Source organism: Carya illinoinensis, chromosome 13 (genome assembly GCF_018687715.1).
Source record: "Carya illinoinensis cultivar Pawnee chromosome 13, C.illinoinensisPawnee_v1, whole genome shotgun sequence".
Taxonomy (NCBI): domain Eukaryota; kingdom Viridiplantae; phylum Streptophyta; class Magnoliopsida; order Fagales; family Juglandaceae; genus Carya; species Carya illinoinensis.
In genome coordinates this window covers 8,465,298-8,489,185 of record NC_056764.1, presented here as the reverse complement: position 1 = coordinate 8,489,185, position 23,888 = coordinate 8,465,298, and the positions used below count along the sequence as shown (strand labels likewise).

At 33.6% G+C, this 23,888-nt stretch overlaps 2 protein-coding genes across 3 annotated transcripts; one reads left to right on the top strand and one right to left on the bottom strand.

The window, feature by feature from the left end:
• Positions 1 to 14,281: 14,281 nt before the first annotated feature.
• LOC122290729 (cell division control protein 6 homolog B) lies at positions 14,282 to 19,754 on the top strand. Of its 2 annotated transcripts, none has more exons than XM_043098338.1 (17): positions 14,282 to 14,519; positions 14,740 to 14,833; positions 14,947 to 15,167; positions 15,428 to 15,502; positions 15,575 to 15,687; positions 15,831 to 15,937; positions 16,050 to 16,109; positions 16,425 to 16,498; positions 16,633 to 16,683; positions 16,795 to 16,844; positions 17,433 to 17,568; positions 17,704 to 17,793; positions 18,277 to 18,339; positions 18,438 to 18,533; positions 18,656 to 18,745; positions 18,857 to 18,978; positions 19,471 to 19,754. In XM_043098338.1, exons 1-16 carry the CDS (start codon positions 14,367 to 14,369, stop codon positions 18,887 to 18,889), a joined length of 1,506 nt encoding a protein of 501 aa, XP_042954272.1. In that variant the 5' UTR covers positions 14,282 to 14,366; the 3' UTR covers positions 18,890 to 18,978; positions 19,471 to 19,754. The 2 variants fall into 2 exon arrangements, with proteins under 2 accessions (XP_042954272.1, XP_042954273.1); XM_043098339.1 differs by having other exon boundaries at positions 18,857 to 19,234.
• Positions 19,755 to 20,172: 418 nt separating this feature from the next.
• Positions 20,173 to 23,055, bottom strand: LOC122290730 (60S acidic ribosomal protein P0-like). The gene is made up of 5 exons (XM_043098340.1): positions 22,703 to 23,055; positions 22,019 to 22,087; positions 21,054 to 21,152; positions 20,583 to 20,975; positions 20,173 to 20,494 (listed from the first exon to the last, which is right to left on the bottom strand). Exons 1-5 carry the CDS (start codon positions 22,958 to 22,960, stop codon positions 20,345 to 20,347), a joined length of 969 nt encoding a protein of 322 aa, XP_042954274.1. The 5' UTR covers positions 22,961 to 23,055; the 3' UTR covers positions 20,173 to 20,344.
• Between the last annotated feature and the right edge of the window lie 833 nt (positions 23,056 to 23,888).

Below are 23,888 nucleotides of genomic sequence, written 5' to 3'. Positions count from 1 at the left end.
CTTAAGTAAACAGCGTCATTTTACACGTATATTTTAAAAAATAAATTTAGAGTTTAATTCCATATTTCCTTCTTATTCTTAGGATTCTCACTCTCTCTCCTCCCTTGCGCAAGTGCGCAACGGCATATCTCTCTCTTTGCCATCTGCCACGTATCTCTTTCTCACATCACACCTCACATCTCTCTCTCCTCTCATCATGCAATGGTCGGTTTCAGCCGATTTGATCTATGTATATAATTTGTCAGTTCAATTTTGATTTTAGAAACTGAAACCAAAACAGTCAGTTTTTACCCCCCTAATACTAAATACAATCCTGAATTATATAAATATTATATTTTTTTTAGAAAGAATGAGATATATAATTAAAAAAATTAATTTTTTTATATAAATTTTATATTCACTTATTTTTTTAAAAAAGAATACACACGCTTGCATAATTCATATTTAAAAATATCATTTTTTTTAATGAAATATATTGTAGATTATGTTGCATGGTATCGTTGCTTGAATTGAAAAGAATAACTTCCTACCGTTCATACTACTTGATGACTTAAATTACATTTGAATATTAAGATGATTAGAGTTATAAATAATAGTATTTTATAAATTTTATTAAAATAAATTTAATTTTATTAAATTAAAATGAATAAGTACGTCGAAATCAAAATAAAAATTAATAAATTTTTTCGAGAATTGGTTTAAAAAAGATTTAATTTAGGTTTTTCTTGATAAATAGGATGAAAATTTTAAATTTAAAATAAAATATTAAAATATTATATTTTATTATTATTATTAGTTTAAAAATTAAAAAATTAAAATTATTTATTATATTTTATATAAAAATTTTAAAAAAATTATAACGAAAAGATAAAACCAAACCGAAACTTAATTAAACAACCAAGCAGAATTTTAATACCCGCGGGATCGAGCTGGCAAAGCAAGGAAAAAGGCGTGGTTCGCTACAGCAGCTTGCAGCGGTAGGACAAGACGTCCACGGCCTGTGAATAAGACAGGTGGGCCCCCACCTGATGGACAGGCTGGCATATGTTGAATTATCTACCTCGTGTTAATGCCCACCGGGAACTTGGAACTTTAACTCCGTCACGCAATTACGCATTTAACATATACGTGTAAAAAAATAGGATAAGCTTTATCTGACTTGTCTTTTGGCCAATTTTTCTTTTCTTTATATGATTTGATTCTTCATGTCCTAAAATAAAAATTTTCATGAAATTGCTTTGTACTTCATGGTTGGCTTAAAAAATCAAAAGAATGAAATTTGATAGCTCCGAACTAGTATATAGAGTTTAATATGTATATATATAAATAATATTTATAATTATAAAATATATATACTTTAAAACTGTGCATCCAAATACAGATTTTGATATTTAGAAATATCAAGATCCGTACTAAAATTTTCAAAACGCGGATACCCACCAGCTAAAATAAATTACAACCTGGGCAAATATTTAATTCTAAGTTACAACTTAGAGGGGTATCTGGATTGTAATCGATATCCAATTTTAACTCTATTATCTTTTTTTTAAACTCTAGTCTTTATACATGCAAATGCCGTTTTGTAGGTAGAAAACCATTGCCGTTTTAAAACAAAAATTATGTTTTTTTAAAAAAAACACACACGTGGTTACAAATAACATCGGATTTGGGCAGGTAGAATAACTGTTCAAGTCCAATCGAGGCAAATAACCATCCAAATTCACCTAGATTTCTGGAATTCAGATTAGAAAAAAAAATCTGGTTCAAATGCACATCCTTAGCGCATTCATTTTGAAAAAAAAAAATAGAGTAAAAAAATATGAAATCTATGTAAAAAAAATTAATTTTTTAATAATAAATCTAATATTTTTTCAAAATAAGTGTACAGTATTTATACAATTCATTATTATATTTAGCATTACTTATATATAATAATAACGGATCAATCCGACAATTAAAACTTGTAGATGTTATGGAAGACGTGTCTACACAACAGGATTGGATTACTTAAAAGATAGGACGGTGCTACTTTGCCGCCCAGAGTGCACCGCTCCTTTTGACCGCACAGTAGTTTTTTTTTTTTTTTTTTTTTTCATTTTTCTTTTCAGATTTTTTTAATATATTTAAACATTTTTAAAAAATATAAAAAAAATACCAATACACTTAAAATCACTTCCTTAATCACTAAATAAAAAAAAATTATAAAAAAAAATATTTGTGACCAACGGTCACTTTGAGGGGGCATGGGGAAGGGGCAACTTAGCATTTTCCTAAAAGATATGTTGGGTAGATGTTGTAACAGCCCGCTAGAAATTCAATTAAGGAATTTCTATTGACTTTAGGAACCTCGTGAAAACTCTGTAAGTTTACACGAATCGACTAATCGCATAAATTTTAGCCTGTCAACATAGTTAGTGTTATCACTCACTATGGTACCAGAAATGCGATTTTAATTATTTGAGATAGTTAAAAGTGTCAGAATACATTATAGTCTACACCACTAGGCTTAATTGAATATTTAGGATTTTTCAGTACTAAGTTTATTACGTTTATTTTTTGAGTGAATAGTAATCTCGGTAAACGTACTAAACGCTGTGTTTTCAAAATCATAGTGTGAAATGTCCAAATTAGGTTAGCGAAATTTTATTTGGATACTTGGCAAGATCTTAACCACACATAATAAATAGTATTAGATACTTAGCACAAAGAGAAACCATTAGATGGAATTGTGAAGGAAATCAAGATGTGAGATCATGACACCTAAGCAAAATACACATTTGGAAAATATCTTAAGAACATAGATTTAAAATACACATGGAAAGATTTTAACCACCTTACTCTTCCAAGTCTACTCCACATTTAGAAAATATTTTAAGCTAATTTCTTGGTCTTGAGGATTTATGTGAACATTAGGAACAAATCATTTAGAGTTAGAATAATTGATAACTTATGATGGATAGAAGAGTTATGACAATCATAAGAGAGAAAGTTTCAAGTTTAAGTTATTAACTGGTCAGTTATCAAAGTACCACCTAGGAAGATGACTGATTGTTGCGATTATAAAGAAGTAAGTTAGTCCTAGACCAGTAGAACTCCTTGAGGTTTTTATTAACTTGAAGATTACTGAGAGTTTGGATATGCATGATTAAATGCATATTTATATGAGTCATTGGATCATGTCATATATATGAAAATCCCTGAAAGAAATAAAATGGAGTACATAAAACAGATACCAGAAGATAGAAACACAAATATGAATATTTGTGAAGTATTATTTTATTATCATAAAGCAAAATTACATAAATTTGAGGCTCTTTGCCTCAATCTTTAAACGTTCTTGCTCTTCAAAAATCTGCATGCCTCTCCTATTTAAAGGAGTAGCCACTCGAAAAGAAGAGTTAAGCAAAAATTTTAAATCTCTATTCTCTCGCTTTACTGCTTCTATCTTCATGTTGGATTCCATAAGAAGCCTCTGAAGGATAGAAATACTCTCGTGGAGTTTGTCAACCCCACCAGTCCTGGATTGCAGTCGCTGAGAATATGCGACAATGGCTGATGAGTATCGAGTACCGAGACTCACAAGCTCGTAGATAAGTTCATTTTCTGACTTATTAGTCAGATCATTATTTGATTGCATAATAGCACCTACGGAAGAAGCAGAAACAACTGGTAAACGAGGTGCAGAATACCTCATGTTTTGACAATGAGAAGATTGCTGAGCCATTGCAAAGTGAGTAATCAGAAAGAGATTGCAGAGTAAGAATGCAGACTAATTTCAGAAAAGTGAAGAAGATGAGATGAGAAAGAAGATGAACTGAATAATTCTTTTATAGAGAAAATTATGACAAATCATCTCTCGTGAATCATTTCTCTACAAGAGACAAGAGCAATGTAATATCATAACTGCGGTGCCTGACAATTACAGAAGAACAAAGTAGTGTCGTAGCTATGCGGCGCCTGACAACTACAGAAGACCTATAAAAATCATGCGGATCAGAGTTGTCTGGTCTAAAACAGAGTGCCACCGATTTTGTTAGAGAGAGAGAGAGAGAGAGAGAGGTTAACGGTTTAATTTTGATGAATTTTCTACTAACTATGGTATTTACAAGAACATTTAAAGTATATCACCTATGCTTTTCTAAAGAAGAGTTTCGGAAGATTATTAACTTAAAGTTTTAGGTTTGAAGAGTATGTCGTTACAACTTGGCCAACCTTGTGCAAAGAAGTATAATCTAATTGTTGATTTAAGTAAGAGAGTTAAGGAATGACATAATCTCAAAGGCATATATATACGGGATAGACAATAGGTTGGTAAGCAACACCTCCTCATTAAATTGCTATTTCTTACTTACTTCGATTTCGAGGACGAATTTTTTTTTTTAGGAGGGGAGATTGTAACAGCCCGCTAGAAATTCAATTAAGGAATTTCTATTGACTTTAGGAACCTCGTGAAAACTCTGTAAGTTTACACGAATCGACTAATCGCATAAATTTTAGCCTGTCAACATAGTTAGTGTTATCACTCACTATGGTGCCAGAAATGCGATTTTAATTATTTGAGATAGTTAAAAGTGTCAGAATACATTATAGTCTACACCACTAGGCTTAATTGAATATTTAGGATTTTTCAGTACTAAGTTTATTACGTTTATTTTTGGAGTGAATAGTAATCTCGGTAAACGTACTAAACGCTGTGTTTTCAAAATCACAGTGTGAAATGTCCAAATTAGGTTAGCGAAATTTTATTTGGATACTTGGCAAGATCTTAACCACACATAATAAATAGTATTAGATACTTAGCACAAAGAGAAACCATTAGATGGAATTGTGAAGGAAATCAAGGTGTGAGATCATGACACCTAAGCAAAATACACATTTGGAAAATATCTTAAGAACATAGATTTAAAATACACATGGAAAGATTTTAACCACCTTACTCTTCCAAGTCTACTCCACATTTAGAAAATATTTTAAGCTAATTTCGTGGATATTATTGGATAAAAATATCTTGAGTTGATTTTTGTAGATATTATTAGGTAAGAGAGTCCTACACTCCACTCTCACTCCGGTAAGAGACTCCTACACTTAACTCTCACTTCGGGTAAGAGAGTCCTACACTTAACTCTCACTCCAGCCTCATCTCTTCCATATCTTATCCACAAGTATCTCCAACCACCCCTCCCCACGAAATTATCTTCATTTATGCTTTCCATTGAAAGAATACCAAACACTCTCTCTCGGACAGCTTTTAGGAGTTCTTTTGCACACCCATTTCGAAGCTTTTGTAAGTGTTTTATCATAAAGTCTCCTTCATATAAGTTGTTCCTCTTTGAGTCTAGTTTCCGTAGATGTATTTTTCGTATCATTCCATGATCATTTGGTCAGTCAAAAGTATTTTTAACCATGAAAAGGTCATTCTGGGCGTGAATCTGGAGAGTATGTTATAGTTTGGAGTTTTTAACCAAGCTAATGGATAGATATTGGTCCGAAATTTTTATGGAGTATTGTTAACATGTATATGTGACTATTGGTTGAGGATTTTTGCATGATTAAAGGTTTTGATGAAAGATGTTCTTAGATTTAGAAACTTAGAAACTGGAAGAGGAAAAACAGTTTCTGTTTTGAGAAAGTTTAACTCTTTGGTGGTCTAAACCTATTCTAATGACTTTGATAATTTTATTGGAGGATCCTAAACATCTTATATACATGTTATATTATTATTTTGAAGATATTTGATGTTAGTTTCAAAGATATGAAATTTTATGCAAAGAGATATTCAAATAAGTCAAAGTGTGGATATTCTTGGCTAAATTTATGTTTTGGTTAATTTCTAACCATATGATCTTGAATTAGAAGCTTATATATGTTTTAGGACATCTTTTTAAACCATGTGATGGTTTGGTTTGAAGATCATATTTTATAAGTCATAGATCAAGAGATTTATCAAAACTAGTTGAGGGAAAAGTTTATGTTTTTGGACTAAGTGTAAAACCAAAAACTCTAAATATTATTTTGTGATTTTGGTGACTTTAGTTTGATGATTTAAAGCATGGTTGATGTTAGGATGATATTATGAATATGTTAGAAGTAAGATTTGATTTTTGAAATTCTTGGAGATGTTTTGATTTAAGGTCAAAACTTGTAATTCAAGTGCTTGGATCTTTTTACAAAAAAGTTTGGTGTTGATTATTAGCTTTTTCTAAATGGATGTTTTAAGTATGGTTTTGAACTTAGGATTGGAAGATGTTTGTTGCAAAATTTTGGTTTAAGCATGAGTTTTGAAGTTGGAAGGAATTGCAACAAAAATAAAGGGAAATGGCCTATGGATGTTTCGACCATAGTGTGTTCTTCATAGTTGTGTTTTGTTTTAAATTTTTCTGAGTTGATATTTAAGTTTAGGACAAGATTTACATGAGGAATGTAAATTTTGGAAACTTTTGGAGTTAGTATGCAAAATCCTTAAGTTATGGGTAAAACGGTCATTTTCCCACATGTAGAGAGTAAAATGAAAATTTTACTCTTTAAGTTAGTATTTTCCATATTTCAAATTATTAGTGATTTAGTTCTAACTTTTAGAATCACTAATTTCAGTTCCTCGTGATCGCACTTGAAGTTTTATAAGAAACGCGGAGATCGAGGTAAGTTAGCTTTTAACTTACTAGCAGTCTACTGTGTATGTGTGCTAAGTAAAAGAATTACAGTGTATGTATGTATGTTATCATATATGTCATGCCATGCCAAGTTATCATGTAATTGTCTATTATACAGAATTTATTCTGTCATCAATTTTTATCTGTTACACAATATATTCTGTCATGTATTACTATACATTACAAATATGCCATGCTAAATATGTTGTTTGTTATATGTTATGCCATGTTACGAAATGTTACTATCTCAAGTTGGTTATGTATTTCAAATTATGTTCAAGTCACGTTATGTTACGTCAGGGTTTCAGTCTTTTCATATTCCAGTCACGTTTCATCTTGAGTATATTCAGTTTATGTAGAATACATGGGGCCACAACAACTGTGGAGTATGTATTTAACTGCATAGTGATGTATATAATACATGAGGCCACAACAACTGTGGAGTATGTATTTAACTACAATTGTGATGCGTAAAATACATAGGGCCACAACAACTGTGGAGTATGTATTTTTTATGTTAAGTCAAGTTTGTGTAGAATATATGGGGCCACAACAACTGTGGAGTATGTATTTTTAATGTTAAGTCAAGTTTGTGTAGAATATATGGGGCCACAACAACTGTGGAGTATGTATTTACACGTAGAATACATGGGGCCACAACAACTGTGGAGTATGTATTTTTAAATGTTAAGTCAAGTTTGTGTAGAATACATGGGGCCACAACAACTGTGGAGTATGTATTTAACTACAATTGTGATGCGTAAAATACATGGGGCCACAACAACTGTGGAGTATGTATTTTTCATGTTAAGTCAAGTTTGTGTAGAATACATGGGGCCACAATAACTGTGGAGTATGTATTTTTAATGTTAAGTCAAGTTTGTGTAGAATACATGGGGCCACAACAACTGTGGAGTATGTATTTACACGTAGAATACATGGGGCCACAACAACTGTGGAGTATGTATTTTTCATGTTAATTCAAGTTTCAGAGCAAGTTCATGCTAAGTCAAGTTCAGTTCATGATTCAATTTAAGCTATGTCAATTATGCTATGTTGTACGTTAAGTTATGCTTTAATTACTTATGAATTTGATTATGCATTTATGCTTTTACTGTCATACATGCACCATTAGTCTGTATGGAAGTTTTTTGTTAACTTACTGAGATTTGTAATCAAATCTCACTGTGGTAGTCCCAACTACCATTCCCCCCGAATGGTAGATCTTGTTACAGGACCTGAAGGAAGATTAGGAGCTGACCAACTAGACACAGTCGACTGAACGACGGTGCGTCGTTAATGTTAATATAGTAGTTAAATTACTACTTGTACGATGGAGTTGCATCTCCAGTATTTTTGGATCATAACTATTTTGGAATAGTGCTGTGATCTTAGTTATTCAATGGATCTTTATGTATGAAGTATGTTTTAAGTATTGGGATATTTTCAATTTGGTGCATAGTATTGCTAAAGAAAAAAAAATTATCCGCTGCGAATATTGCATAATGTTAGATGCATATTAGGATTATTGCATCTTATATGTCATGAACGGGGGCAGGTAACCTTGTGTTGCATGTCTCGACGCTTCAAATGTCCGTCCGATCCCAAACGAAATTTGTGGGCGTCACAGATGTGGAGGAAATAAAATATCCCATGAGCAGGTAAAGAGCCCTGCTTATCAAAGGCCCACACTAAAAGACAACAAAAGGAGAGGGAGGAAGAAATAGAGAATGAATGATGGGACAAAATACTGATGAAGAGACAACAAAAGGAGAGGGAGGAAGAAATAGAGAAGGAATGGAGGGACAAAATACTGATGAAGAAAAATTATGTCAGGAGGAAAAATGGAGATATGACGAAAACAAGAGAATATGTGACATAAAAAAAGGGAAGAGCAGAGGATAATGAGGGATTTCTTCAACTTCTATAACCTCGGCAAAAGGACTCTGACGATGGGATCTTGACTAAAAAATAGAACTTATATCTCCATTGTATAGCAAATAGACTATGAGAGACTGCAAAATAATCACTTTAAAGTAGATTCTTCTCTCCTCAAAACTCCTTGGATGTAGGCTTTACGTCGAATTACGTAAATCTGTGTACCTGTATCTTATTTTTCTTGTATTTATTTACTGTTCACCACCATGTATGTATGCATCGACGACGTACAGCCGCACTGGATCACCACTGAGAGCTCCACACTATACCGATTGAAGCTCTAATAATCTCAATAGATTGTGAATGACTCTCTCTCTTTCTGACTTATTATGCTATTTTTAGGCATTACCGAGTTGGAAGATTACTTAGGCAGTGGGACTTAGATACCATGACTTCTAGTGTTGATATCCGTTATTAGTTTATTAAGCTGTCAATCTACTTAAAATTAATTGGTATTGGTAATATATTTAAGTTTTTCTTCTTTTTTTCCTAGCGGTTGCAAAGATGGGTACTGTGATTATGCCCCAACATGCTCAACCGCTCTGTTGTTGTTATAAAGGATAAATACATATCCAACAGTACTATATTTTAATTTTCCATCTTGGGTAAATCAATTGGTATTGACATACCCTCAAATTTTGTTATGGCATTAAATATCGCACTCCACACGTTTGTTTTTAGAATAGTACAAACTTGAAAGGGTATTACGATCCGACCTGATCAAGAAGAAATATAGACCTAACGCTTAATTCTCGCCATCTTGGGAATAGTCTAACCAAGATAAAAGAAACATAATTGGCAACATTAGAATGTGTAACGTAGGAAGAAAGCATCAAACAAACAAACCCGTAAAAGAAAAAACGCCAATCCAGATACTTTTTGGAACACATAATTAATGGGAAAGAGCCAACTAAGATTGAAAAGAATTCGGAGCAAACATGCATACTGGGGACAAAGGGGAAGATGTCAATAATGGACAATGGCATCTCCTTTTAGCTCAAAAGAAAGAGAATCTCTCTCTCTCTCTCTCTCTCGTTGGTGACTGATCATGAAATGTAAGAGTGGACTTTGCGTGTGAAATCTTCAGCAACAACGGGCAATTTAATTTCCATGTGAATGAGGCTAGAATTTGCCGAGCAGATACTGGCGAAATTGGGCCAGAGCCTAAAAGAAACTTTTCCTGAATGCGAATGGTGTGATGTTACTAGTGAGTAGTGATGCATGAACATTATTGAACAACCTTTCGATCGAGTCCTTTAGATATTCCCCACTATGACTATTCCATTACATGTGTTTTCAGTGTCCCTAGTATTGTCACTATTAAAACGTCCTAATAGAAAAGCAAAAGATCGAAAAGGCTCACTAGTATTCTTGCTGGTCCATTCACGATCGTGAATCTTACCATCTTTGTGGAGTGCATTTTTTTTTTCAACATTGGAAGCAAAAGAAAAAAAAAAAATACAAACATCACCAGAGAAAAGAAAACCAAGAGAAAAAAAAAAAATCTTAAAATGAGACAAGCGACGATGGACAGCTTCGTCTTAAAGATGATACTGCCAAAGTTTTGCTTCTTACGAGACCATACATGAACATGATATATACTGTTTACTTTGAGAATTCATTATAATTATAAAAAAATTCTAAACGTACATCTGTAATTTTTATACGTACTGTCGTATGTGTCGAGCTTTCATATATATTAATGCATGTTGTGTTTGATGTGTTAATTAACAAATTATATATAAATATATATTTTTCATAATGAAATTCTTATGAACGTGAAACACATGCAACAAAAGCTGCATTCATTTGAGAGAAGTTAAAGTAAGTAGGGTTTTTAGTACTTAAAGTCCCATGCCCCATGCAGCCATTAATCCAGAAATACTATGATTGTTGAATATTATATTAGTTATGACATTTCATCATCACCCTTACGAATCTAACGACCCCAACTGCATCCAAGGGGATGGGACCCAATGACCCATTATATTGCCTCCACATGCTTTGTTTTTTTTTTTTTTTTTTTTTTTTTAAACACACAGCAACAGTACTTCTGATGATTTCGAGTCCTAACATTAATCATACACACAACAACAGTACTTCTGATGATCTCATGAAGTCCTAACATTAATCATGCATGGTTGTAAAGATGAAACTATGATAGCAGTAGCTTTCATGCTTATTTGCTATTACTAGCACTTGACGGTGCTCACACATGAGTCGATCTGCATATAATGCTTGGTAGGACATGAGTACGTAGGTGTGTGTTGATATATTATTAATTATACCGATCATCCGAGACGTTCGTTTGGGGCAACGACCCTCCTGCCCTTTTGTTGATACATCATGATCAATCGTTATTAGACTCATGCGTTGATGATTAGATTCATCTGATAAACAGGTACTGGTTCAAGCTGCTCGATACATGAAAATTCGAACTCAAGATCGTTATTCTAATATTATATTAAATCACTCATTGTTTTGGACAATTAACTTAATGAGAAGTATAAATATATTAATTAATTAAGAATTATTACATACACAAAGAGGTTACATAAAAGAAAATTTATAAACTGATGTGGTTTTATAATATTCGTTAGATCTACTTTAAAATAAAAATAACTTTACAATTTGACGTATCACATCAAGCCACATCAATTTATAAGTTTACTTTTGTATAATTCTTTTGTATCTAAAGTATTTCCCTAATTATTTAAGTCTAAAGTATTTCCCTAATTATTTGGGTCAACGATCTTAATTCTAATAACCTGTATTGGAGAGATATATTGATGGTGGTGAGGCAATTTGATGTGATTGTCAATAACCTAATTTTTATTGAAATTGGACGATAAATATTACATATGTTGGGTAGAAATTTAGCATGAGAATTATGAGGCGCATGCATAATGAGGAAGAAAAGAATCTTTAAATTTACTAGCCTGCTTGGCTTTCCAATGGATGAGGAGAATGAAAGATAAGAGGGTGAATGCATGCTTGGAGCTAGATGTGATTGTTGGCATGAAGGGAATGGCTAGCCAACGTACACAAGGAAAACGTCGAGATAGTCACATGGGATAATACTCAAACAGAGACATGCAGACGCCAATGCCACGCCAATCTCCTTATCTTCTCATCTAGTATTCTCTACTCCTTCCACCCAATCAAAATAAGTCTTTGAATCCTCTTTATTTCTCTCGTTCTCAGTTTTTGTTTCCGCATGTCTTATCCCCCCGTCTTGATTACTTATTGCACCCAACAAGTTGATTAAGTAATTAGAGATCTTATCCGTATATATAACCGACACAAATAAAGAATGTACAAGTATTATACAGTCAATTTGAAAAGTAGTGAGGTCTATTATTAAAAAATTAATTTTTTTCATGTAAATTATGTGTATACTCATTTTTTTAAAGTGATTATATAGTGCTTACACAATCATGACTGCAACTATCATTTATCAATTGACATCCATTAGCGTTATTATATTGTGCAATGTTTAAATAAATGAAAAAATAGAATAAACGGATCGTAAAAAAAATAACTTATAAACATACTTACAAGCAGGCTACTTTGTCTCCTAAGAGGCAACGCTTCATTTAACCTCCGGTTGCTTTTATAATTTTTGTTTTTGTTTTTTTTATCTATTCATATTTTTTTAATATTTTTTTAAAAAATAAAAAAATATATCAATATACTTAAAATCACTTTCTTAATTATTAAATAAAAAAAATATTACCGAGCGGTCAACTAAAATGTTAACAATTAGTGGACAAAGTAGCTTTTTTCTTTATATATTTGTACTTTAATTATTTTATATTAATTATGATTTTCGACACATATAATAAATAATATATATTTATACATAAATTCATAATTAAGTAAATTAACTCTAAAATTAAGAAGAATGGATGATGACTTGAAGGGGATATTTTGGTAACAAAGATGTATATGGAGAAAAAAATATCTAAAGAGGCGCTGGTGATTTTCCTTTCGCAACATGCAAGAGGTCTCTATCGGCTACGTACCGTGACCTAACTGAGGGGCCAAACATTAATGTTGGAGCCTTAAAGTCATATTCACACAGCATCGCTTACGACCACCTCGGCCATTCAAAGTCCCTCGAAATATATCACAATATCAATGCAAGTCGCGGTTGTCAATTACGTGAAAATATTAGGTACTGATGTGTCATCTTTCATTATAATATATATATATATATACACATATGTGAGTATTGCAATGTGAATGTTATTACGCTGACATAATTTAATTTATAAAATTTAAATTTAAAATTAATTTATATCACATAAATTATATGCCTATATTAATTGTATCATATACGTACGGTCTAGATTCATAAAGCTGTCCGCATCCGATGTAACTCTGTAGTACTGTACAAAATTTATATCGCATCGATACGTCGTCGTTGTAGGAGTAGGACAGTTTTTGATGTTTGATGTATAAATTCTTCTTTTGGCTGTGAAACCGATATATAATACCCCTATGCACCGTCCACATAATTGACAGAAGTATTTGGACAATATAATACTTGTTCAGAAATATCCGACAATTGTAATTGTATTTTGATAAAGTATAAATGATTTATACAAGTTTTAAATAATAATTGTTACAGATATAAAGTGATTATATAAAATAAATTTATAAATTGGAAACTTTAAAAATTAAAACAATATCTATCAAGGAAAAATATATAAAATGATTTATGAAATTTTAGAGTATGTAAGTCTTGAGTACTCTACTTGAAAAATGTAGGACAAATAATCGATCTAGATTAAAAAAAAAAAAACTCAATTTTTTTAAAGAGAGTGAGTGAAGCTTACAAAATATAAGACTGTTTGTAATATTGTTCCGGAATAAATATAAATATAAAAATTTTATGTGTAATCATTTTTATATATTTATTATATATTTTATTAATATAATTAACTGTATTATTTGTTTTAATATAAAATAATTTATTTAACTAATTGCATCACTGAAATGTATAAAAAAGATACAAAAATAAATATATATAAGACGATAAAATTGAGCTATATTAAAATAGTTAAAAATATAGTTAAACTAGCTAGAGCTACCGTACAACAATAACTTTATTAGATATTATAGCCTACCTATCCGAAAACTAATCTCATAAATCAATCAATTTAATAAATAAATCAATGTGAGATGCATAGAAATTAGACTATTTAAAATATCCAAGACTTTTTTTTTTTCTAACTAAATTTTAATAAAAAAATTATATAATCGGATGCGAATACAAATATCAACTTGTAATTTCGTTGAAAGAAATAATATTTACAGTCGTGAGTTTGCAAGCGATATATAATAACTTAAAAAAAAAGTAAATAAATATAAAATTTATATAAAAATAATAATTTTTTTAATAATAAATTATACTCTTTTACAAAATAACTGTACGATATTTACACATTTACGACTATATATTACATTACTTTTTTATTAAAAAGAAAAAAATAAAGGAAAAACAAAAAAACTCACTTTCGGTACACGGGCCGAATGCTTAGACAAGTGGGTGGTCCAGCCCAAGTTACATATAAGAGTCTTGCCAAGAATTTTTCAAAACCACCTAACCTCTGGCGGGAAAAGAATATCCTACGGCTCCAATTTCCCGCTAAAATTACCGCCCTATATATTCCTTCCCCCAATTTTGCTTTAATTTTCTCTCCCACAGCATCCCCCGCGGATCCAGATCCCTTACGATCCTAAGCCCGAAATCTCAATCACCAAATTCTCACCATGCCTACCATCGCTCGATCCAATGGCGACTCCACTCCTCAGAAGCGCAGACTGAGATCCGATGCGGAGGCTAAGGATTCTCCTATCTCTACTACGGTCAAATGGAAATCGCCTCGCGGATGCAGCTCTGCGAGCCCAAACAGTCTCTCAAATGTGATTCTACGATGCTCTGATTATATTAGAACAGCTTAAGCTTTTTTTTTTTTCAATGTTGTCGTTCTTTGAATAAAAACTGAGCGAGAGAAGTCAATTGGATCGGAAATGTGGAAGTCATTTGTTTGGTTAAATTATTGGTTTACATATACATATTTTGAAGCAAACTACATTCGAATAAGGTCTTTTGTAATAATTTATAATTTCAAATTATTTGCAGGGTACTGAGAGAGATTTTAGTGATAATCCTGAGAGATCTCCGGTGAAAAAAAATTTCGGCAAATTTATTTCAAAGCCAAAGTGGAATCCAGGAGGCAAGCGTGGACTTAAGCAATTATTTATACAATAAGTTCATTCCCAATTCGTTTTAGCTTTAATTGAACGTGCTTGTTTAATATGGTTGTATTACTCGTTTTGATCGATATAGATACGGAGCAGATGAGGGAAGTGAAGGAGGCCCTGCACGTTTCGACAGCGCCATCTACTGTCGTGTGCCGTGAGGATGAACAGAAGAGGGTTTTGGAATTCTGCAAGGTATGCGTGGAGCAAGAGAAGGCTGGAAGTTTATATGTTTGCGGGTGCCCAGGGACAGGGAAGTCGTTGTCAATGGAAAAGTTGAAGCAGCTTTTGGTTGATTGGGCGAAAGAGGTAAAGCTTTTATTCACCCTCTATTTGTTTCTTTGGTCTGGGAGGCTTGCATTTGGTTCATAAAGAGGATTTCTAAACAAGTTATGATCAGTGATAGTTACGAATGATGCTTCAACGATTACATTAACCAGTCTATTCATATCTATACTTTTGGGATAATACATAATTTAACAATTCAAGCAGGCTAACCTTCTTAAGGGGAAACTGGGAATTTATTTGTTAGTTATAATTCTCACTGAATAAATTATTCTTCCCAACAGGCAGGTCATCGGCAGCCGGATGTGTTACCAATAAATTGTACTTCTCTAGCAAAAACATCAGATATTTTCGTCAAGGTACTGATATCAACAACAGATTTCATTTTTATTCAAACATCAAATATGCTTAACTGCTGTGTGTATATGCAGATACTCGGTGATGCCCAGCAGCGAAGGAAAGTGAATGGCTCTGCTACCTCAGCGTTGCAACATCTCCAGAACTTGTACTCTCAAAACCCACGATCTTCCCGCATAAAGATGATGTAGGCTATCCATTCTCACTCTAGGATCTTATGTTCCACAGCCTACACACACGTGCGCAGTACAGGATCACTTTGTTGCCTTTTTCCTCCTCAATGGATGTCACCAAATATGTGGTTTTACTAACGAGTCCTCCTTTTAACAGGCTGATAATTGTCGATGAGTTGGACTATTTAATTACAAAAGACCGGGCTGTGCTTCATGATCTTTTCATGCTTACAACCTTCCCTTTCTCCAGATGTATTTTGATCGGTAGTGCTCCTATGATCCTATCAGATATATTATTAAGTTCTGCTTCATCGGATTCTCAATTTTGTGTGCCTTGTATGCATAATTGTTTCTGTTGTCATCTTTGTTTTTGCAGGGATAGCCAATGCCATAGACCTAGCAGATCGTTTTCTACCGCGACTTCAGTCATTAAATTGTGAGTTTAATACTTCAGTCATTATATTGGACCCGGCAAAATTATTTTGATCGTTTTAATTCTTTAACGGTCCTTTATCCAATACTCACTGAAACTCGCCCTTATTTTACTTGGCAATACGGGAAGAGGTAGTTATTAGCTTGATTATTCTGTTTAACCAAGCTCTCCTCAAATTATCCCCTGGATATACCCTTTAAATGCCGCCTTTTTAGATCTGGCCTTATTGCCTGCAAATATGTAACAATAGATGCTAGCTGGCCCTTATCTCTGGAATAATACATATTGGTAACTCTACCAACTACTTTTTTGTGCTAGGCAAGCCTATGGTCGTAACTTTTCGGGCATATGACAAAGATCAGATCCTCAAGATACTTCGTGAGAGGCTATCGGCAAGTTTGCACTCCTGTTTTATTTTCAAGCAAACAAGCCGTGTTTGCTTATAGATTTGATTCTAGTAGGAAAAATCGGGTTTGTGTAGGGTGATGAATGTTGATAAGTAATTATAGTCATTCTGCTCTAACAGGCACTTCCTTACATTGTCTTTCAACCGCAAGCATTGGAACTCTGTGCCAGAGTGAGTTCACTATCAGTTTCTGATGAATAACTCCTAATCTTCCCACACCACCACACCACCTTGTGGTTCATGTAAAAAATAATTTTAGCCTGACTATATGAAGTTTTGCAGAAAGTGGCCGCTGCCTCTGGAGATATGCGGAGAGCTCTATGTGTTTGCAGGCAAGTGCTCTATGATAATTGTAGTTGGGTTCTGCCTATGATGAATTAGCAGGTGCAAATGTCAGAACTTGAGTTTGTTCCTGTCTAAGTTGACAAAGTAGAATACGGGATGGCAGTACAGTTCAAGAAGCATTAAACACAAAAATACGCACATTGTAGATGCAGCCAAGTTATATTTTAAGCCGCAGATCCATTAGCAAATTCCTCAACCTTAATAGCTTCAATGGATTCGTTCTAGGAGGTTTAATCAAGCTTAAATATGTATAACTTGTGTCATTAGCATTTGAAAGTTGATATTGGATATTACACTCATTTTCAAGATTTGGCAACATGCATCTATGCAACGCAGATTCTACTCAATTGCCCGACATTGTGCTTGTTCTTTTCTTTCTCAATCTAGTTTGCACTGAATTTCATGGTGCATTATCGTATGTTGAACAGTTTTTACCTGAAGAATTGGCATCAAGCACTGCAATGGTTATTTGCATTTTGACTCCAAGCAAATTAAAAACAAAAACCGCTGTAATCTTGCTTTGCTTGGAATAAGAACTGCAAAATTTAGGCTATAACTGTTTAGATGTATTACAGGAGTGCGATTGAGATTCTAGAAGCAGAGCTGAAAGAGTCTAGCAGCAACTTTAATTCATTAACAGTAGAGAAAGCATGCTTTGAACAACAGACGGCTACAGCTCCTGATATATTGAAGAAACAAGACATAGATGTGGTATGTTCTGAACTATTGACTTCTTAAATATCCTTTTCTAAAATCCTGAAATGCTGAAGGGTCCCGGTTAGTTTTTATTTATTTATTTTTAAAAACTTTTTCTACTCAGTCTTTCGTTTTGGAAATTGGTTGCAGGTGAGGCTTGATCATATGGCTATCGCTTTGTCAAAGACGTATAGAACGCCAATAGTGGATACCATACAATCTCTCCCACAACATCAGCAGGTAACTTTGTGCTAAAAACATGCTACCATCCAGATATCAAAGGTTATAATGTTTACCCTCTATTAATATTAGATTCAACCTTCAAAAATATGCCACATTACTTATTTTTTACCAGTTCTTCATTCATCTTGCTTGTCATAACTTGGCAAATCTGACGCTGAGGTATCTTTATAAGAACTTACCTCATCTTCAATGCTATAAATCATGCCGTACATTCAATAGTGGTCAGTCTAATTGGTAAATGGTAATATAAACAATTTGATGAAAAATGATGTTGTACATTATGTATAGGCACATGCTTTAGAGCTATAATTGCAAAGAAACACTATTAGCCCAACCCGCATATGTTAGTAGGAGCTAAAATTAGGCCTGAACATTGGGCCGCATCAGGCTGGCGTTTATGATAACCTTCATTGTTCTTATATCGTTAATTTTCGATACAGGAGTATTGATATATAGTCGCTACACCTAACTTGATTGCAGATTCTACTTTGCTCTGCCGTGAAACATTTCCGTGGGGGAAAGAAGGATACAACTGTAGGGGAGGTGTGCTTTCTTACCATTATTTTGGAAGATATACTTGGTTTTTACCTGGAATTACATCATTGTTTTAAACTTTTTTGAAACTTGTTCCATGGATACAGCTGAAGAAGTCTTATATGGACATTTGCAAATCATCACTAATCCCTCCTGTTGGGAGTCTGGAACTTTCAACCATATGCCGAGTACTAAATGACCAGGTAAAACTCACTGCAAATCTTCCTCGTAAAGTTGTCCTGTAACACTGCGTAACTTATTAAGCCATCTTTCTGGCGTGGAAAAATTATACGAATGAAATTCTGAGGCATAATTCAATGTCCAGGGGCTTCTCAAACTAGGTCAATCTCGAGACGATAAATCGAAAAGAGTGACATTAAGAGTAGATGAAGCAGACGTCACGTTTGCATTACAGGTTTGACACAAATTCTGCCTCATATGAGCCGCTCGTATCGTGTTTTCTTCACTCAGGATCTGTTCTCAGTGAGAATCTTCTGTTATTTACATCGTCGTTTGTGTGAATCAGGGGATCCGTTTCTTTCGCAATTGTCTTCAGTAACTCTGCTCAAAGCATATGGATCCGTGATTCTTCTTAAGCTTGTTAATGATGACTTCCTTTTTTCCAATCCGCCCAGATCAAACGGAAAGGTTGGTAGCCTTTTAAGGACCATTTACAGTTCACCCAGTGCCAATGAAGAGACACCACTTTAATCATGAATAGGAAATGACTTGACCACTTTAACGTGGAAGTCCAACAATCCTATGCAAACCGACTTTGACATAAGTTGGGTAATCTTTCAAAAAATAGTTCTCTTGCTGTTACAGATTCTTCTGTCTGAGAACGAGAATCAGTCCAATAGAGTGAATCGGGAACTAGCCAAAAGGCTCGTTTGAAAAGAAAAGGGTAAAGATTTCCATATTTTTGGACATGAAAAATGATTTGTACAAACTACCATTTTCATATAAATCATTGTAAAAAACTTTAAAAAAAAAAAAAGTATAAAAAATTATTTTTTATTAGTATGATTCATTTTTTACAAAAAGATTGTATGGAGACTCTATTTGAGGCTTGTACTAGCATTACTCTTTTGGATATACGAAGTTGTCTACAAGCTTTTACACTTCATTCCGTCAATGCAGATATCAGAGCTTGGCAAGCATGATGAGTGTTGTGGAGATAATACAGGAATTATTAATTCAAACTCCCAATGTCAGCAATTTCCAGAGAGTTGGAACATTGCCTCTCTAGAAAAAAGAAAGAAAAAGATAATACGAAAAAATCTTAAAGACATGATTTGTTCATCACATGTAACTTAACTGGTACTTTTTACCTGTATCATTCTTCTTGTAAAGATTTTACAAATTGGATGAGTTTATAAGGTTTTGTTTTTTCAAAGGAAATGTGAACATAGTTAATTGCATTAGTCTGGTGTTGAAGCACATAAAAATCAAGCTTGCTATAGCATTACAAACATGTCCTAACCCCTTTGTTCCAGCCAGATTGCACTAATGTAGATGGGTATCTAAAGTTGAAAAGAGTTCTTCTACTCCTAATTTTTATCTTTTTAATCTTCTTCTTCTTCTTCTTCTTTTTGGTTTTTATTTTTGTGAGTGCATCGCTGCTAAGTGGAATTTTTACACGTTTAATTAGTTGGATGGAATCCCAGCTGTGTTTATAAAAATAGTCCTTTTAGGGCCTCTGCTTGACACCTACCGAACCTATCTGCTACCCTCTCATGTATGAAGGACCTCTGGATTAGGGTCTAGAAATTAGAGAGGATTCTGAAAAAGCTAGGCATGACTTTGAACGAACCAAAAAGCTCAACTACGTACACATTGCACTGGCATTTAAACTGGAATTTTAATTGTTGATATGCTGATATTTAGAAGAGTGCAAGACAAATGGAAAAAGGGTCTACTGTGCATCCCAAGATAAATATAAAGATCCAAAGGAAAATGGAGATAGTGATAGGCGATATCTGCCATTAACTAAAACCCTACCGCCGACTGAAAATCAGTCAAACAAACCAAGAACCATGTCGTCATCAGACTCCTCTTCCGGCTCTTCCTTCTTGATTTCTTCCACCTTTGCAGTAGCACTTGGAGCAGCACCAGAATCAGCAACTGCAACAGGAGCCAACATTGCAGCAAACTTGCTTGGATCCTGCAATTCGGCTTTTAGCCATCAGTCAAATTCACAGACAGGAGAGACACTATGATTTTCATTTTTTTTACGAAATATCAATGCCAACCTTCAAGTATTCTTTCACTTGCTCAGCCTGTGGGAAGGAATACTCTGTAGCAACTGCAACACCCAGAGCATTTCTGTAGGCATTAACGAACGCGTGGGGTGCGGCAGCAAGAGTTGGGTAGGAGACTGCCAGGGAAATAGAGGCGACCATGGAGACCCCAGCAACAAATTTCTCAATAAGATCATCCTCGGTGAGATCAAGCACCTCGGGGCTAAACACCGATCCATTGTCATAGACAGAGAGTACAACAAGACCATAAGAGAATGGTCGTATCCCAAGCTTCGAAAGAAGTGCAGCCTCGGAAGAGCCCACTTTGTCCCCCTTTTTGATGATCTCCACAGGGGTGATGATCTCCACTGTGCCTTTATTAATTTTGGTTGCTATGTTCAGCACCTGAAAATATATTAAGTGTAAGAGTTAATAAAGCGGATCGACACGGGACTTAGTGGGAGACAGTCTGAAAAAAAGAACCTGAAAGAAGGAGGTCTGAGAAGGATCGAGTCCAGTGTTTCCAGGGGGGACAACAACATCGATTGGTGCAACAAGGCCAACACGTGCGGGAGCTCCAACCTGTTCATCTTAAATGGATTATGAGATAACACGGCTAAATGCCAACACCATTATAAATCCGCCAAAGAAGAAAATGGACATCACCCAATCTCCAAGATTTCAGGTAAAGTCTTCGTTGAAGTTCACCAGCAATTCTGTACATAACTGAACGTACACTGCAACTCAACTTCCTAAGCTCTCTAATTTCCTATGTTTTCAAAATAAGCTATATTTATTTAAATTTTAACTACTATAAATTTTACTATAAAGTTAACATGATTGGTGACACGCGGTTGTAAATATTAATGGTTTGACTAAGTTTTTAGCTTTAAATTTTGATGGGTGACACATTTATTTCTTAAGATGTAACTCTTTGATTGGAAGGCATATATACATTCTGGTTCAAATAGAAGATCCTAAAAAAATGAACCGGACAATTTAGTCTGGCTGGATAGATAAGCACAATGATATGGTAATTAGGAAAGCATGAAAGGATCAGAACAGGCATGATTCGGTATATACACATGAAAAGAGAACACACAAATTTCTAACTTAAAAAACAATAAAAATTGCTAGAAGTTGGTTCGCTAGTGAAATGAAAACTGCCAGACGCAGATTCGGTAACATGCAAAACCAACAACATGTTAATCACAAAATTGTTGAATATTATATATATACTAGGCCGTTCAAAAAATTAATAGAACCTACAAGATGATACCAACGATTATACAAAAAAATTATTTATTTGCAACTAGTTATTTCTAACAAAATGATTATTTCCAACTAAAATGAGTTGTAAATAATCTTTTAGTTGTAAAAAATTAATCACAAATATCCGTTTTTCTTTTAGTGAATGGATTCTTTCTTATAGCTTTGAATAGACATACCTTATATTTGCCAACCTCTTCCCTTACTTCCTTCAAATCACCCTTGGTGAAGATCAATCCCACATTGCCCTGTTTCAAAAGAAATTGAAGCAGTCAGCACATTAAATGAAGACATGAGATAAACCTATACGACAAAAGGGAGGGATAATCACCTTAAAAAATATATATATATAATATAATCAATGACATTCCTCTGGCTGCAGAGAAAATTGTGAAAATGGAAGAGCAAAAAATTATGGGATATAATGATCATTTATATTGATTAGTTTCAACTCAACCGAATACTCATTGAGTTAAAATAAAAATACAAAATAAGAACGCTAGATCCAGCATGTTATGGTGTACCCAGTTCTACTCCGACAAACAAAATACCAAATTTTGACATTAACAGTTAAAAACACACACAAATACGCACTGAGCGAAAGTTTTCACATAAATGTACGAGAAATATTCTCAGAAATTTTATTTTGAATTCCTCACATTTTTTCAGCAAGCATTTATGTACAGACGAGTGAAGTATTTTTTATTATCCCTCACAAATATATTTACTTCCGATCCATACGAAAGAAGACCCTATAACCGAAATGCTTTCTATTTTCTTATGACGCACTACTCATCATCAACGTCCACAGAGACCCACTAAAGAGAAAAAATTATAAAGCTTATCAAATAAATAAATCATACCACCAAAAGAGGAATGAGGTTCTTGATCGACTCGTTCCCGGAATTCTCCGCATGAATCTTGATGGAACGCTTCATCATCGTGTTCTTTCCCATCAAAACCACGGAGTCACCTCGGAGGCCCCTGCGGATGTTCTGGAGCTGGGTCGAGCCCACGTTGTCGGCGTGAACGACCAGAATCTGGGAGTAATCGCTGAGCAAGGCGCATAGCTTCTTGTCGTATATGGTTTTCTTCTGGGACCTTGTGGGCTTCACGGCCATTGCCAAGAGTTTTCTTCGAAGATGAAGAAGCAGCTGCAGATCAGAGAGTTCGTAGGGCTTTTTGCTTGAAAAAGAAACCCTAGAAGCATGAAGCACGGCCGTACCATGCGTTTGCATGCATATATATAGGAAACAAGTTGATGGGTATGGGTCGGGCTTTGTGTGGGCCCACAAAGATTTGGTCAATGTTCTGGATCCCGAGGAGTTTAACTTTTTTCCTATGTACCCTTGTAATTATGAGTGATTTTGTATTTATATCACATCTACCAAAAATTCAAAATTATACATACATTTACATTCTGATTATTAAAAATTGAGTAATATTACGTAAGAGTCAACGTTTAAGTGTTGTATAATTATTTAAAAAATAAATAAATTTATTTTTAAAAAATTTAATTTTTTACTTGAATTTTATATTTATTTATTTTTTATAAAAATATTATACAGCGTTTATGTACTTCACGATTATAAATATTATTTTTTATAAAAATTTTACATTTTATTAAAATTACACCGTCTTATTCTTATTTATCTTCAACTATCAAGAAGATATAGAGAATCGTTTTATATAATTAGATAGTTTAATGTTATCAATTTTTATAGTATATGGTGCAATAATTAAATGGAACATGAGAGTGTATTTCTATTTTTTCAATTTTATAGATAAGGCTATCTAGACATTTCTTTCTTTCTCTTTTTTTTTTGACCTTTTTCTATTCTCTTTTCGACTCTTTTCTAACTCTCTCTGTTATACATACGACAAAATTCACTTCAAATGTTCTAAATTCTTGAAAGATTCGGATTTTGGAAAAACTCTATTTATATTTATAAATGTTGTGGAGAGCTTAAGGATTATTTTTCGACGCCGAATTCATCACTATAGTGTTAATATCGCCGACTACAAAGCACGAGATTTACTTCAGGCCAG

What these genes read in the sequence shown, in the direction of transcription:
- LOC122290729 (XM_043098338.1), top strand. Translation starts at nt 14,367, where the DNA reads ATGCCTACCATCGCTCGATCCAATGGCGACTCCACTCCTCAGAAGCGC. An exon ending in GCCAAAGTGGAATCCAGGAG is followed by an intron (nt 14,834 to 14,946) that starts GCAAGCGTGGAC and finishes TGATCGATATAG; the next exon opens with ATACGGAGCAGATGAGGGAA. An exon ending in ACGTCACGTTTGCATTACAG is followed by an intron (nt 18,746 to 18,856) that starts GTTTGACACAAA and finishes TGTGTGAATCAG; the next exon opens with GGGATCCGTTTCTTTCGCAA.
- LOC122290730 (XM_043098340.1), bottom strand. Translation starts at nt 22,960, where the DNA reads ATGGCCGTGAAGCCCACAAGGTCCCAGAAGAAAACCATATACGACAAG. An exon ending in AAGAGGTTGGCAAATATAAG is followed by an intron (nt 21,153 to 22,018) that starts GTATGTCTATTC and finishes TAAGATGAACAG; the next exon opens with GTTGGAGCTCCCGCACGTGT. An exon ending in AAGTGAAAGAATACTTGAAG is followed by an intron (nt 20,495 to 20,582) that starts GTTGGCATTGAT and finishes GCCGAATTGCAG; the next exon opens with GATCCAAGCAAGTTTGCTGC.